This window comes from Cynoglossus semilaevis, chromosome 10, assembly GCF_000523025.1.
Source record: "Cynoglossus semilaevis isolate Cse_v1.0 chromosome 10, Cse_v1.0, whole genome shotgun sequence".
Taxonomy (NCBI): domain Eukaryota; kingdom Metazoa; phylum Chordata; class Actinopteri; order Pleuronectiformes; family Cynoglossidae; genus Cynoglossus; species Cynoglossus semilaevis.
Window position 1 is genome coordinate 1,185,098 of NC_024316.1, and position 15,348 is coordinate 1,200,445.

Consider the following 15,348-nt stretch of genomic DNA (forward strand, 5'->3'; position numbering starts at 1 on the left):
TCACTTAAAGAACACAGCCCAAAGAAGTGATACCACATGAAACCTACTGACACACACCTAAAGAAGACCCCCGGGCGACCACCGAACCAACAACAAATGACACCAAAATTGCTGAGCAGACGATTTTCTGACAATCTTATTTGCCCGTTTGTCACCATAGACTGAAACCAAAGCAACATTAAACCTAAAAGAAATTGAATAAATAGACGGTACCCCATTTTTAAGTGTTAATGTATAACAAACACCTGTCTTATTTGACTTTATTTATAGAACACCAGGCTCATTTTCCTGGCTTTGACAGTATCTCGACTCCTCGACTATTCACTACTACTATTCAACTACCGCATGTAATCTGTTTTTGAACAGCAGGGGGCAGGTTTTACAGCCTTGCTTGCGAGTGCGTTTCCTCTTGGTTCTGTGCTCGTTCGCTGTATGTATCAATCGAACTCTAAAAGGAGGCTAAAAGGTAACTTCCTGTGGCCGCATTATTTGAGAAAACTATCTAACGCGAATACAGTATACATTATATGCCACAGTAACGTATAAACTCTGTGTATTTTGTTATTATAAGACCTTAAGTGCCGTCGAAAAGGGGTCTTTTTTTCATATTTTAAAGGAAATAAGTGATAGTCAGAGTTTTATTTTGAAGGCCTGAACAGGAAGTATCCTCTGTTTTCCCGTCAGTGTCAGCGCTTGCACTTGTAAAAGGCGTCGCTAATAAACATACGCGTAGGGAAAACAAGGGGCATCGTAAATATTTTCGGACGATTAGCTTGTACCTATATAGCTGTCCCGTGGTTCTGTCTTACTCAGTCGGTACCACTGGGTCTGTTTTTACCATCAGTGACGTTATTAGTGATTGTCAACGTCCGGGAAAAAAAAGAATTGGACAAAAACAGCAACGCCGGGGCGTTAGCGACTTAGCATCAACGATAGCCACAGAAGCAAAAAAAAAAAAATCGGTAGCTTTAGCATTAGCCGTTAGCAGACGAAGACATGATAGCGCTCATCAATAAGCTGTTGGACTGGTTTAAGGCGCTTTTCTGGAAGGAAGAGATGGAGTTGACCCTGGTCGGGCTTCAGTACTCTGGAAAGACCACCTTCGTCAACGTTATAGCGGTAAGAGAAGCGGAGCCATTGCAGCTGCTGTCAGACAGGAGCGCTAACAGGGCAGCCGCTTTAATTAGCATGAGAGCTAACGGCCATTGTTACCCTGCAGTGACGAAAGTGAGAATGAGGTCAGGGAGCTGTCACTGCAGAGGCACATACTGCTCAAATATTTTTATATTCCGTCTGTACTTATGCTGTAGACATTCCTGGAATTGCTCTCATATATGAGATAAGATGTTAGCTAAGTATGATAAGTATGTTAGCTGTGAAGTGTATTGTCATAGTATTGTAATTGTGTTTTTAGACCATTGTCCCCATATCCAACATGATATTTTAATGGATGAATTTCAAGATAATATGAAAAACTATTTTTTTTTTTATAGAGAGAGTTAATTTTTAAAGTAGATATAGGTGTGTGTAGGTGTTTGTGTCAATCAATAGACACCAGTGATGATTGACGGTCAATTCAGTCAATGTCTGAAAATCATGCAACAAGTCATTTATCGGACAGCGTCACAAATTATGCAGTTGTTTTCTTCAGGATTTATCTTGTTGTCCAGATGATTTTTTTTTTTTTTTTTTTTAAATGAGATCACATGTTCTCCTATAATGACCTTAAACGAGTGACTGAAAACCTGATATGTATCTAATCCTAATTCATGGTTTTTGTGTTTCAGTCAGGTCAGTTCAGTGAAGACATGATTCCTACAGTTGGATTTAACATGAGGAAAATCACTAAAGGCAATGTCACCATCAAGGTGTGTTGTTCACACACTTCTGTCCCCGCTGTGCGTTAATGTGTGTAATGAGTGTTTTTTCGTAGCCCTTGTTTCACCACATATTCTGGTCTCACTGTGTAGTTGTGGGATATCGGAGGTCAACCCCGGTTCAGGAGTATGTGGGAGCGTTACTGCAGGGGAGTCAGCGCCATCGTGTGAGTCTCCATGTACCAAACTGAGCCGAATGATGCTTAAATGTAATGCAGGTCTGAGAGTAAAGGAGAAAAAAAAAAAAAAATTCACTCTCCTCACCTCGACCTGATCAAAAATCAGGGATATGCTGCTGCTGCCACCCTGTGATCGATTTGTGTCACTGAGAAAAGTGAACTGAAGATTTTGAAAAATGTGTATGGTGCAAAAGACAATTCACACACCTAAACAGCACCACACACACACAACAACAACTCAATAATGTTCTGTAACCACTAAGACAGTTAAATCCTGTGAAAAGATGGGTTCCGACTAAATGAACATCAGTGATGCACGCAGCAGTAGACCATCAGCTGAGATCACAGGTTTTCTTTATGGACTTTGAGGGAACTTCAACATCCTGAGATGAAGACGTGAACAAAAATCAGAGTCAGAATTGTAATAAAATAATAATAATAATAATGGTATTATTTAGTTGAGTTTTGAATCTTTTTTTCCTTAAATGTTTCTTCTTCTCCTCTTGATGGTTTCAGGTACATGGTGGATGCAGCAGATCCCGAGAAAATCGAGGCGTCAAAGAATGAACTCCACAACCTGCTGGACAAACCACAGCTGCAGGGGATTCCGGTATCAAAACAACAACACGCACAAAACAAAAAGAGAAACCGTACAGATCAGAAGCAAGGAATACAAAAAAAAACTGTTGTTGAAATAATGATGTGTTTTGTATTTGCCAGGTTCTGGTTCTGGGTAATAAGAGGGACCTGCCTGGAGCTCTGGATGAGAAGGAACTCATAGAAAGGATGTGAGTGCACAACATCACATACTGAACAAACAAACAAACAAGTCATGCAAATTACGAACAAAAATATGAAACGCTACAGGTGTCTATGTTAAAATTTGTCATTGTTTCTTTTATTAGGAACCTGTCAGCGATTCAGGACAGAGAGATCTGCTGCTACTCGATTTCCTGCAAGGAGAAAGACAACATCGGTAACATAAAGATGACGTAAAACAAATGTTGACTGAAACCAATATTCCTCCTAAGTGATCTTGTGTAAATTGTTATGTTGAGATGTAAAATGGTAGACAGCACTAACAAAGTTGAAATGAAAGGAGAGGAAGAAGAGCAGGTCACATCGCCTACTCACTTCCTGTCTTGTTTTTTTTTTTTTTTTTTTTTTATATACAATATAGGACCCGGGGGATGCAAAGCAGCCTACTTACTGTATTTTTATAACACTTTCCCTTCTACTTACTTGCCTGTATCCTACAGACTACACTGCAGATGGTTGATCGTATCATCGCAGTTAAATATGTCTGTAATGTGTAGAAACTGTAAGTAAAACTAGACAACGATAACACAATCTCTGAAGGTTTTTTATTGGAAAATCTAATTAAATTAATTTAAATGAATAAAACTCCCTGTTAGAGTCAGGGTTTGAAGAAAAGTTTTCTATGGTGATCGAGAGAAAACTCTTCGATGAATTCAAGTCAAGTTAAGTTCGTTTGCAGCTACCGGACGTTCGTGAAAACAACAGTATTAACGGTGAGGTCAGAAATGTTTTTATTCTCTAGTTCTGCTCCAGCTCAAATAATGCACAATTTTTTATCAGACTTTTCTCTCTGGAAAAAAAAAAAAAACACAGTATGAAGATGAGAGCGTTTCTACGGATACTGAGGCCAGAACTAAAACCAGCAGAAAAAGACAAGTGTCTATGCATCTGTACGCATCAACACAGGCTTTTGAGTTGATAAAAATTGATTCTTTTTTCCGCTCTGGCACGGGCCGGTCGGTGGAGGCGCGTGCGCTTCACTGGTGTCTAGCAGCTTCTTAAACTGAAGCCATCTCACTGGGCTCTGTCCTTCATTGGTATGATGCCCGTTTATGGGGACGGTTTTGAGGATTTGGTTTTTAACCTCACAATTCTCTTGGATTCCTTTATTTCTAATCCGACATTTTCATTGTTTTTTTTTTTTTTCCATTCCTCTGTTTTTTCTGGTAACTTCATCTCCTCCATCTATCATCTGTGTTCCCTAAAAGCTCCTCCTCTCCTTCCTCCTTATCCCCCGTCTGTTGTAATCTGCCAGTCTTCTTCTATCATTCTCTTGTTTCATTTCTCCTCGTTTCCTCTGTTTCTCTCTCCGTCCGAAAGAGAAACCGAAAGATTTTTATTGCACTGTTTTAATTTTGTTTTTGTAAGATAATAGTAATAATACGACTAATGTTAATAATAATAATCTGATGATGTGACTTCAACCAGATTTATTGAAGTGGTACTGAAACGTATTTTTTATTTCTTTTATATTCTTATAATTTGTTTTTTTTTTTTTGTTTTGTTTTTTTTTTGTTACCTTTTTATTGTTTATCATGTTGACGTCTGCTGATTGGACCAGGCATGTCACGTGATCTGACTGCAATGTTTACATCATGTGGATCTTAAATGAAACGTGGGTGAAGTTCTTCAAATAAAAATTTTTATTTTAAAATTCACAAGATCTCTCTTGATTCGTGTTTATGTTTCAATCTGATGAAGGGGGAAAAAAAAAAAAACGAGGCCATGGAAATGGCACGTTTTGATCGCAAGGTGGCAGTGTTTGTCTGCGTATGTCAGCAGAAAGAAAAACACTACAAGACATTTTCTCCCTCTGTTAAAAGCAATTGCAGTGTTAAACAAATTTTTTTATTTTTTTTTATTTTTTACAAAAACCAAATTCATTTATGTCACTGCAATAATTTTGTAAAAGCAATGGAATAAAGCAAATAAATTAAGGTTAAATTCTTATTTTTAATTAAAACTCTTAGGGGCGTTTATCAATCCTAAAAAGCTCACATTCCATAAAATTCCGAAACTCAAAATCCATAATTAAATCTTTAAAAATATCACTTTTGTCCAAAAAGTGTGTACCCTAGGAAGGACTTTTTTTTTAAGGTAGTTATAGGGTATAACCACCTTAAAAAAAAAAGTCCTTCCTCAACAGCCATTTGGGGAAAGTTTGGTAAATGAGACCAAAAGTGTAAAAACAATGACTTTCTCAGACCCAAAAAGTGAAGAAATCCATCCGTCCGTTATCTACCGCTTATTTCCTTTGCAGCGTTTTCGGAGGAGCGCTGGCGCTGATCCCTGCTGTCAACAAGCGAGGGCAGGGTACAATCTGGACAGTTTGCCAGTCCACCTCCGTCGGTGTGTGTGGCCGTGCACGGAAATGTGTGCGTCGGTGTGTATTTGTATGTGTGTGTGTGTACTTACATGGCACTTAACAAAGAATCAGGCCCCAGTGTTTCCTGCCGGCAGTACTTTGGCTGTGTGTGTGTGTGTGTAAGAGGGTCACCTCACTCTCCATCAAAAGTCCGAGCTTGTTGTCAGGACAACAGAGCCTTCCTCCTGTTCTCTGCTTCATCAGTCTTTTCCCACAGAACAAAACCAGTTTTGTATTCACTGTGTGTGTGTGTGTGAGAGAACTACACTCTTTATTCACTCACTGACTTACACATAAAAGGAAAAATCTTTCAAATTATTACCAAGAAAGTAATGTGACAAATCATTTGTTCGCTGTGTTGTTAGTATTTTTCCCAATAATCAAATGTTGTTCCGCGGTATATTTTTCCTTTAAAAAGTATTTATTACCACAACAGTCAAAAGTAAAGATGGCCGCAGTCTGTGGCTAGTGATACGAATATGAAGGATATCATTAAGTTGTCAAACGCAATTAGAGCTTGTTGGGTTAGATCAGTCTTTTTCTCAATTAGCCAAAAGGTTAGCTAGCATTGTTCGTTAAAGTTAGTTTCCAGTGTTGCCAGGCGTTTCTTGCAATACATTTGTTAAAATAGTGTCACTTTTCGGACGTCGTACAAAAATCTCCTATACCGTAATGTTACATTGCTGAGTTCTCATTAAGTTACAGCGGGACAACGCGCAAGATAGCATGTAGTGTAGCACACAGCGGAAAATCCTGCCCGCGCAACATAAATAATGATTAAAGAAGCGTCTTTTCTGAAGGAAGAAAATGTGCTAGCCTTGTCATTTATCTCGCTGTTATTAAAATTCAACATCAAGGAACTAGCAACACTGCTTGGTTAGCATGAGCCGTTTAACTTTTGTGAGAGAATACTAATAAAGTACACAGAATCCAGTTAGCCCATAGCAGAAGCCTTCAATGCTAGCGAGAGCATGCTAATTTTAGCAGCTACATATATAACCAACTAAACCTTCTCAGTTTTAAATCATTCTTGTTGCCATGTAATCAGGCGGTGCGGTTGTTCACTCCTAGCTCTGTTTTCTGTAGCTCTACCTCCCATCACGATGTAACCGAGCGACCATTATGTCAGTTTTCGTTAAATATCAGAATTTCGTTCTTCGGAACAGAGTTCAGTTTTTGGTAACACTCGTACATCTCACAGTCGAATGTGGGACTTGAACCTCTGACCTTCCTCTTGATACACTGGAGCACTTGGTTTCCGTCCCATCTGGGGCCGAGGTTATGTCACGTGACCAGCGAAGGTCTAGTCACTCAGTATGTGTGTGTGTGTGTGTGTGGCTTCATTAGTGAACAGAGGCGTTCTGTTCGCTGGTTTGTTTCACAGCAGTGAACTCTTCATCACTACTAATGAGAACGTTAGCCTCCTCCTCACAGAACGTAGTGGTCCAGAAAGGTTCCCCTGAGCTTTTTGCAGTTTCTTTGTGTATTTGCTGAATCTCATTCATTTAAAAAAAAAATTTTTTTTTCAGATCATTTTCTCCCTCATTCGACCTACAATAATAACATATTAGTAAATGTAGTTGAAGATGTTACTCCGAAATACTCCCCAAAATATTGCTACAAATATAGAGACTTTTGAAAAAAAAAAAAAAATTTTCAAAAATGACTGAACACTTTACAAGATTATTTTCCTAGACTTATTTCAAGATCAGTAGTGGTTTTAATTCAGTCAGTCGTTTTTTTATTGTGTCCTTGTTTTGGAATTTTTTTTTTTTTTTTTTTTTTCTGTCTCTGACATCGCCTATGTACCACAGGTCTCTCTCCCCTCTCTCTCTGCTGTTTCCCATCAGCTCTTTCAATGGGAAAATCCCCATTCAGTGGTTACTATGGTAACGGGCAGAGACAGCGTGAACAGATTTTTCGTTGATCAGAAAAGTTGTGTGGGCATGTTTGCGGATGCGTGTGTTCTTGTCTGACGCGTGAATGCGGTCTGGTCTCCCACGGCGACGGGACGGGTTCATTGATATTCTGAGCAGTAGCTCAGTGGAGGGGGGACACATGGTCCTGACACAAAACAAAAAAAAAAAAACATTGTCCTTGATTACTTTTATCTATTTGAAGTAAAACTTCATCTGCGGCTCTCTCACAAAGACTAAACTTTTCAGACTTCTCTGTCTCCAAATAACCGTGTTATTCATGGCTCGAATCAGTGTAACAACAGTCTTGTCTTGATATTAGAACTGTTGGACTAAAGCAGTACTTCTCAAATACTATTTGAGAAGTACTGCTTTCCAATGGAATATGGCACATTGGACATAAGTGTACCACTGCTGTAATGCTTGAATGATACCAAGCCTCCAAGCCACTAGGTGGCAGCAACTCGTACAGTGGTTTGTACAGATGGAAATATATCAGGTTCTCAATAGTATCATCTCAGTATAAAAGCAGGAGTCACAGACATTGTTATGACAGAGAGATTTACTCTTTTTAACACACAGACATGTCATTAGTAAAACATCTTAAAGTTACAAAAAAAAACTACACATTTGTATTATGGAAAAGTGAGACGTTTCATTTCAGTTTAATTTGCTGGAAAAAGGAAACCACCTTGGTCCTGAGATGAGATTTGTGTCCCGGCTTCTTGACATCTCTTCCTCAGCACTTGTACATTTTTTTTTTTTTTTTTTGCCCCATAAAACAGGAGTGTCAAACATACGGCCCGGGGGCCAAAACAGGTCCACGGGGGTTGTTCAATCTGGCCCGCTTGATGAATTTTTTGAAGTGAAAAAGAAATGTCTTGTGTTGTTTTGTCAAATTATATGTAATTAAATATGAAGATTTTCTAAGAAACCAAAGCAAAAGTTTGACACTCCTTTTCAGTGGTCAAGATTGTTTCGATACAACAAGTCAGCATTCGTGAACAATGATGCCATTAAAGAAGTTCTCTCTGGACTGATCCGGACTTTATGAGGTTTGTCAAGTTAAATCGATCCCCGTCTGAGGTTCAGTGCGGTAATATTTTAGTTTTCATTCAGCTATTCAAAAACTTTTTTTTTTTTTTTTTTTTTTTTTAAATTTACGTCCGACGATCGACTGGCTTACTGTACAACAAATGGGAGTGAAAAAGACGACTATGAAAAGACAAAAATAATTACGAAAAAAAAAAATCCAAACTGTTCACTAACCGCTTATCGGGCTGTTCAAAGTGGAGCCTGAAATTTCTAACAAGTTCACTCTGAATAGAGAAACACGAGTGAGATGCACCTCCAAGCACACGGCAGCTAAATTAAATGTGTTACAATGTGACGTCAACGTTTGAAATTATCTGTGAAAGAGCTCTACCACAGGAGGCAGCAGTGGACCGTTTTTTTTATTTTTTTTTTTTAGCTGAGGTTGGTTCCTGACTGGTCACGTCGTTTAGAAGCATCGTACTACGTCGCGCTAGTAACCTCATTCAGCCACTGGTGCAAAGCCATGACCTATCTGTTTTAAAAACGATTTAAAAACTTTTAATACAAATGCATTCATCTTATTATCTGACGGAACTGTGGAAACACGGTTGTGTTTCATTTCGTTCCATTTGACCTTTCGAACCCGACACCACATCCTGGTACTTTTGTCTTGACTTGCTTTCTGCTTCTCACCAACCCTTCTGAACTATATTTACTAGGGATGCCGATATCCCGTATGCCGATATTGTCCAAACACTTCATTTCCAATTGTGATATCAACCGATAAGGATATATGCAGAGGCCTGCACTAGGATCCTGCTTTTTACAACAGTGACTTCTCTTACTTCAAATGACTTAACATCCTTTACTGAAAGAAAGAAGAGTAAATGACTAACATGAATAACATCCTTTACTGAAAGAAAGAAGAGTTGACTTTGACTCTGTGTCCATGGAGGAAGATTTTCTTTTTTTTAAAAAAAAGAAGAAAAAATTAAGATTTCCTTTTTAAAAAAAAAGAAGAAAAAATTATGGAGATGAATTTGAAAAAAAATAAAAAATTCATTGAAGAGATAAACATAAGTCGGAGTGGAAGCAGTTATTAAATTCTAAATGTTGGCAAGAAGGGGTGATTGGTTTACGCAGCCGACCAGTAGCTCTAGCTGGAGATGGACAAGATGGCCGACGTGTCTTTAGCCTTGTCGAATAGGATGGATGTCTCATTGGCTGCCTTCAGTTTGAGCTGGGCAGAACCTGGTGAGTCCTGAGAGGCGTCAACCTTACACTCCTGACAGCAGCAGCAGCAGCAGTCCACGAAGGCCTGACCCAGAGCCTGAAACACCACCAGACAAACAACGCTGTAGTGGAGGGGTTGTTACCATGACAACTGATAACATCTGTCAACACGATGGGTTCTATATGGCTCAAACTCAAAGATGGTGAGGAAAATAGTGCCTTATAGTTAAATCTCTAATGTTATCGATGGACTTAAATGTAGAATTGTTTTGCTAACATAAATAAAAAAATGAAACCTAAATATGTTTAAAACTTTCACCTCTGAACTTCTCAATTTTTTCATCCTTTGGCTGGGTTTGCGACTTATACTCAGGTGTGACTTATACAGTATATTAAAATGTATCATTTCACGTTTGCTATTTTCACACTGACCGCCGCTAGGGGGCACTCTAGGCTTGTGTAGCAGTATCTTCTACTCCTGTACCACTGAAAATGTACAAGTTTGTTATTTTCACATTGACAGCTCCTAGGGGGCACTGGTGCGCCCTATAATCAGGTGCGACTTATATATTAAAATATATCATTTCTCATGTTTGTTATTTTCACACTGACAGCCACTAGAGGGCGCTCTAGGCTTGTATACAAATTTCTGCTTCTCCTGTACCACTGAAAATGTACATGTTCAATATTTTCACACTGGCAGCCGCTAGAGGGCGCTCTAGGCTTGTGTACCAGTATCTGCTTCTCTTGTACCACTGAAAATGTACATGTTTGTTAATTTCACACTGACAGCCGCTAGAGGGCACTGGTGCAACTTATACTCTGGTGCAAATTATATATGTTTTTTTTCTTCTTCATCATGCATTTTTTGGCTGGTACTCCAGAGTGACTTATAGTCTAGAAAATACGGTAAAAAATTATTGCAAAGATTAAATTGTTCCAGGTTATGCTTTTACAGTCACCTTAAATACCGTTCTTCACTCGTTCTCATCCTGGCCTACCTTACAGAGGCAGAGCAGCAGCACAGGTGTGATCGCCGACTTGATGTACAGCAGGAAGTGATACAACAGAGCCAGCATGGCGGCGGTGTCCTCAGAGACACTTATGTTCATGTAGGCAAAGGTGATGTTGCAGACATGCTCAGGCAGAGCGCAGATCCCGTACACCGCCGCTAAGGCGAACAGCGTGCAGTTCAGCTGGCGCTCCAGAGCCTGGTGCTGCTGGTGCTTCTGCTCGGAGGAGCGCTCCTCGTGGTCGCGCTGCTTTTTGGTCGAGTTGTAGTCGCTGTTCACGTTGCGTGTGGCCGTTTGACAGAGAATGGTGAAGAGAACAGGGACGCAGAAGTAGCAGCCGAAACACCACCACATACGACCCTGAGACGGCCACAAAGTACAGGTTCTGCTGTTACAAGTTACAAGTACAAAGTGCAAAAGTAATCTGATTACACCTGGCGCTACTGGCGAAAGCTACTGAAGCTACTGCAGTTGCCTTTATTTTTATTTTTTTATAGCTGCTGTTTTAATAGTTCTGTAGTTTTCATATAGCCGTCTAGACCAGGGGTGTCAAACATACGGCTCGCAGCCCGAAACCGGCCCGCTTGTGGTTCAAATCTGGCCCGCTTGATTGAGTACATTTCACATTCAGGAAATGTTTTGTAAAATGATATTGTTTTTTGAAAATTTTGAAAAAGTACATTTCGTGTTCAGGAAATGTTTTGCAAAATGACATTTCATTATAATTAATACAATTATTTTTAGAATCAGATATACTTTGTACTTCTTTGCATGAAAACAAAGAGGAAAAACATGGACGTATTGTTATTTATAGGTAATTACGTTATGATCGTACTGGTCCGGCCCACCTGACATCTAAATCGGACTATGCGGAAAACCGGAACCAAAACGAGTTTGACACCCCTTGTCTAGAACAAAAATGACTCATAGAATATTTGATAAAACTGCCAAATTGTGAACTAGCGCTACATCTCCGTTGAGCCGAAACTCACCTGGTGATACCGAAGAAGAAGAGAGTGAAGGGAGTCCGGCAGGTAGAGGGACAGAGGGGAGGAGTTCGTGATGGCACAGGCGTCCACCAGTTGACCTTTGGAGGGCAACACTTCCTGGCTGAGCTGCCACAGGAAGATCTCGGGGCTGGAGAACAGCAGGCTGAACATCCAGACGAGAAGCAGCTTCAGCAGAACCGTGCGACAGTGTTCCACGCGCCGCGCCTTTAGCTGCGACGACGAGGTGGCAGCGTGGAACCGGTCGATGCCCAGAGCGCAGAGGGTGAAGGAGGTGATGCCCAGAGATACCACCTGGAGAATTGAGGAAGATGTCAACGTCAAATGCTGGTTCCTAACTTTCTCTTCAGTTCAGTATTTAAAAACAGACTTGCATGGAAGTTTTTTTTGTGTTTTGGGTGAAGTTAAGGTCCGACTGGAAAGAACAAGAACTTCCTGTTTTATAATTGAATCTACAAAGTCCTACTCACGGTAATGGGACGCATCAGTGAACATCTGCTATTAGAAACGAGCAGGATTTCACCGCGAAGGATTGAAATGGTGAACCGAGTCAATGGTTTCCATGGTAATCAGTAGTTTTTTGCATCGATATCCGAGGTGAAATCTCTGAGCTCACTGTTAGTGATTGCAACTGTAATGACTAGCCAATAGGAGCCCAGCTGTTTACCATGTTGCATGGTCAGCGATGGTGAGGTGCGCCTGAGGGTCTTCCAATGGAATATGGCACGTTGGACATAAGTGTTAACAAGCCTCCAGTCACTAGGTGGCAGCAACTCATACAGTGGTTTGTACAGATAGAAATATATATGTTATCAGGTTCTCAATAGTATTTCAATTTGCGGTGGTGTGGGTCGGAAGGGAAGGGAATTGATAACCACTGGTTTAGGCTAATCTGAAAAACTCTTTTTCTACAACATACAAACAGTGTTGCTACGCAAATAAATTAGATAAAATTCCGCGTTCTTATTCCAAGACTGCGTTGATCGGATCCGTTACTGTTGATGGTCTACAGTGTTGACGTGCCACCAAAACTAAAACCCAGGTGTCGTAACCCACTGGTAGACCTTTCACGGCTTGACTTTCTATACTATCCCTCCAGTGCCCTCTTCAGGCTCGGATGTCTTTTCTCAAAACATTTTCCTCTCGAACTACATTCGAGGCCCCACCTACCTCCATGTAAGGCACCATGCGGCAGGTGATTTCACCGAGGATCCTTTTGTGGGACAGGTGGTTGAGGACGACCACTGGGAGGCAGAGCACCAGAACTAGGAAATCCCAGAAGGCCATACTGGCCAGCAAGTAGTTCCAGGAGGACCTCATGTAGTAATTGTTCCAAACAACACACATCACCACCATGTTTCCCACCACGCCCACGACCACCACCACACCGGCGAGGAAGAGGATGGCAAACGCTGCATACGAGCTCTCGGCCAGTGGGTAAAACGGGTTAAGGAACTCGGGAACTGCGTCATTAGACAACGAGACGTTTCCTTGAAGACTGCCCTCATCCACGGGGCCCCCTGCTGCGACACTGTACGGGTGGCTAAACTCGGTAGCATGTGGAGGTGTCATTGAATCGTTCTCGAAAGACTGTCCAAAGGTGGACTGCTGCTCCTCCTCCTCGGTACCCCGGACCAGACGGTGGCGCTGCTCCTCGTCCAAATCCAGTAACTCTGAAAGAGGGAGGAGCTTCTGATCTGGGACGTGGTCAGTGTCTAGCATTTTTACCTGTCCGAGTTTCCTAACGCTCCGAGCTTCGATTCCAAGCAGCAACAAATGAAAAAGGAAGATGCCGAGAGCGGGCGACATGGTGCAGGTTTTTAATGTCAAGTTTAAAGCAGCTCTTCAAGAAAAAGAAAAAAAAAATTATTGCAGATCAATTTTGATACTGATTTTTGCTAAATGTCAATATCAGAATTAGAGAGAGATATTTTGCGAGTTATAAGAGAAATGCTCAAAAAAAAAAAAACAAAAAAAAAAACAAGAACAATTTAATTGTTCATGAGACGCTTTCTGGTCCTATGTCTCTGTCTCTGTCTCTCTTCGTCCCCAAGTTCCAGATGCTCTCTGTTCACAACCCCTGCGTTCTCTCGGCCCCTCAGTAGTCCAGTCAGGGTTGCTGAAAGTTTTGAAGCTCCAGCAGAATTATGGGAAAGTATCAGAGTGCAGAGGCTGCTGTGTCTGGACGCAGAGCTGCAGAGACACTGAGTCAGTCTCGGATCTCTGGGAGACTGCTCTGGGAACCAGGAGAACTGCGCTGCTGGCAGGGTTTGTGGGGAGACGTGCACGCACGCACACACACACACACCGTGGGGAGACGTGCACACACACACACACACAGACAGAGGGAGAAAGGGAGGGGGAGGGGTCAGGGAGAGAGAGGGCTTTTAAACATAGGCAATCGGCATACAAACTAACTAACACAACAACGGACTAACACATTTGTTTGAATTCATTTTCACCTTTTAATTTCTTGCCAACACACGTTGGATTAGAAACTGTTTTGCTGCCCACTTCTGGCGGTTTTGATATAAAAAAAACTTTTGTGTGTCACTGTCATGCAATGTCTGGATTTTCTAATAGGACATTTGGACTGATGCATGGATACAATAATTTCAAATGCTTTGCACTACAATTAATTATTAACGTTGATAATATATGTATTAGACCGAGAAATATATGATATTTATAAATACTTAATGACAACTACAGTACAACTACAACTACTACAGTACCACTACAGTACAACTACAATTGGACAGCATATGTTAACACTGACATGTACTTTATTCTGAAGCAGGCATGGCTAAACTAAGGCCCAGGGGCCAAAGGCGGCCCGCTCAACTTTTTAATCCGGCCCACCAAACTTTTCCAAAATTTATAATTTCTTTATAATATCATTATACTGCTTACTATACTATCTTCCTGTTCCCTGCAATACCCATGTTTCCCCAATAGATGGCATAGAAAATGATAAAAGCATTTTATCATTTTAGTCTTTATGCATGATTTTTACATGACATTTATCTTAGTTAAAACAAACGCTCCATCTATCTGCTCCTAACCCGGCCCCCCGTTCAAGTTTGGGACAATTATGGCCCATGAAAAAAAAACAAAAAACTTTGCCCACGCCTGGGTTAAAGTTAACTAGTCCGTTCTTGGAGGTTGACACAGAAGAACATCTGGTCAAAGTGAAGACCACACAGATTTATTGATGTCAGGCTATCAATGTGTTATCAGTCAGAACACACACACACGCCCTCAGGAGACCTGTTCAGTTTAAAAAAAAAATCTATCATATATTTTATGTCTGTTGGTTTATGTGTTTGCCAACAATAGATCAGCAGGTAATCCTGTGTAAAATACCCAGCCAACTGTCTGTAGAGCTAAATATTATGAACTAAGTCAACACGAACAGCAACATGTCAGCTTTGAACAGTTACCTGACATATTTTTTTTAAAAATGTCTTTAAGATAGTTTTAAAGGCCAACAAAAATAAAGCCGATGATTACTTTAGATCATATGTGTCAAACTCAAGGCCCGGGGGCCAAATGTGGCCCGCTAAGCCGTGGGATCTTAAAAACCTTAAAAGTTTCTTAACCTAATTTTTAATTTAATTAGTAAAAATGAAGTACATATCTTCGTTGTGTACCACTGCGGCCTAGTACCAAAGGATCTATGGACTGGTACTGGTCCGTGCACCGGGGGTTGGGGACCCCTGATCTATACAGTCTTCCAGGTAGAACTGGCCCTTTAACAACCTATCCATGCAACGTTAACCATCTATTTGCACTCTGTTAGTGAAAAATAAAATCTTATGCTGATACTGAACGTTTCTATGGAAAGTCATTATGAATCTGACGTTGTCTTCAGGAAGCGTTTGAGGAACAGGTTACTAATGTT

The 15,348-nt window shown here is 40.6% G+C and overlaps 2 protein-coding genes across 2 annotated transcripts; one reads left to right on the forward strand and one right to left on the reverse strand.

Annotated features, from left to right (window-relative positions):
* The first annotated feature begins 6 nt into the window (after positions 1-6).
* On the forward strand, positions 7-3,122 carry LOC103384461 (ADP-ribosylation factor-like protein 8A). Its single transcript, XM_008317981.3, has 6 exons — positions 7-1,119; positions 1,788-1,868; positions 1,971-2,044; positions 2,573-2,666; positions 2,777-2,844; positions 2,962-3,122. Exons 1-6 carry the CDS (start codon positions 997-999, stop codon positions 3,050-3,052), a joined length of 531 nt encoding a protein of 176 aa, XP_008316203.1. The 5' UTR covers positions 7-996; the 3' UTR covers positions 3,053-3,122.
* Positions 3,123-9,199: 6,077 nt separating this feature from the next.
* Positions 9,200-13,706, reverse strand: LOC103384435 (prosaposin receptor GPR37L1-like). Its single transcript, XM_008317943.3, has 4 exons — positions 12,615-13,706; positions 11,430-11,738; positions 10,426-10,797; positions 9,200-9,521 (listed from the first exon to the last, which is right to left on the reverse strand). Exons 1-4 carry the CDS (start codon positions 13,251-13,253, stop codon positions 9,348-9,350), a joined length of 1,494 nt encoding a protein of 497 aa, XP_008316165.1. The 5' UTR covers positions 13,254-13,706; the 3' UTR covers positions 9,200-9,347.
* Positions 13,707-15,348: the final 1,642 nt, after the last annotated feature.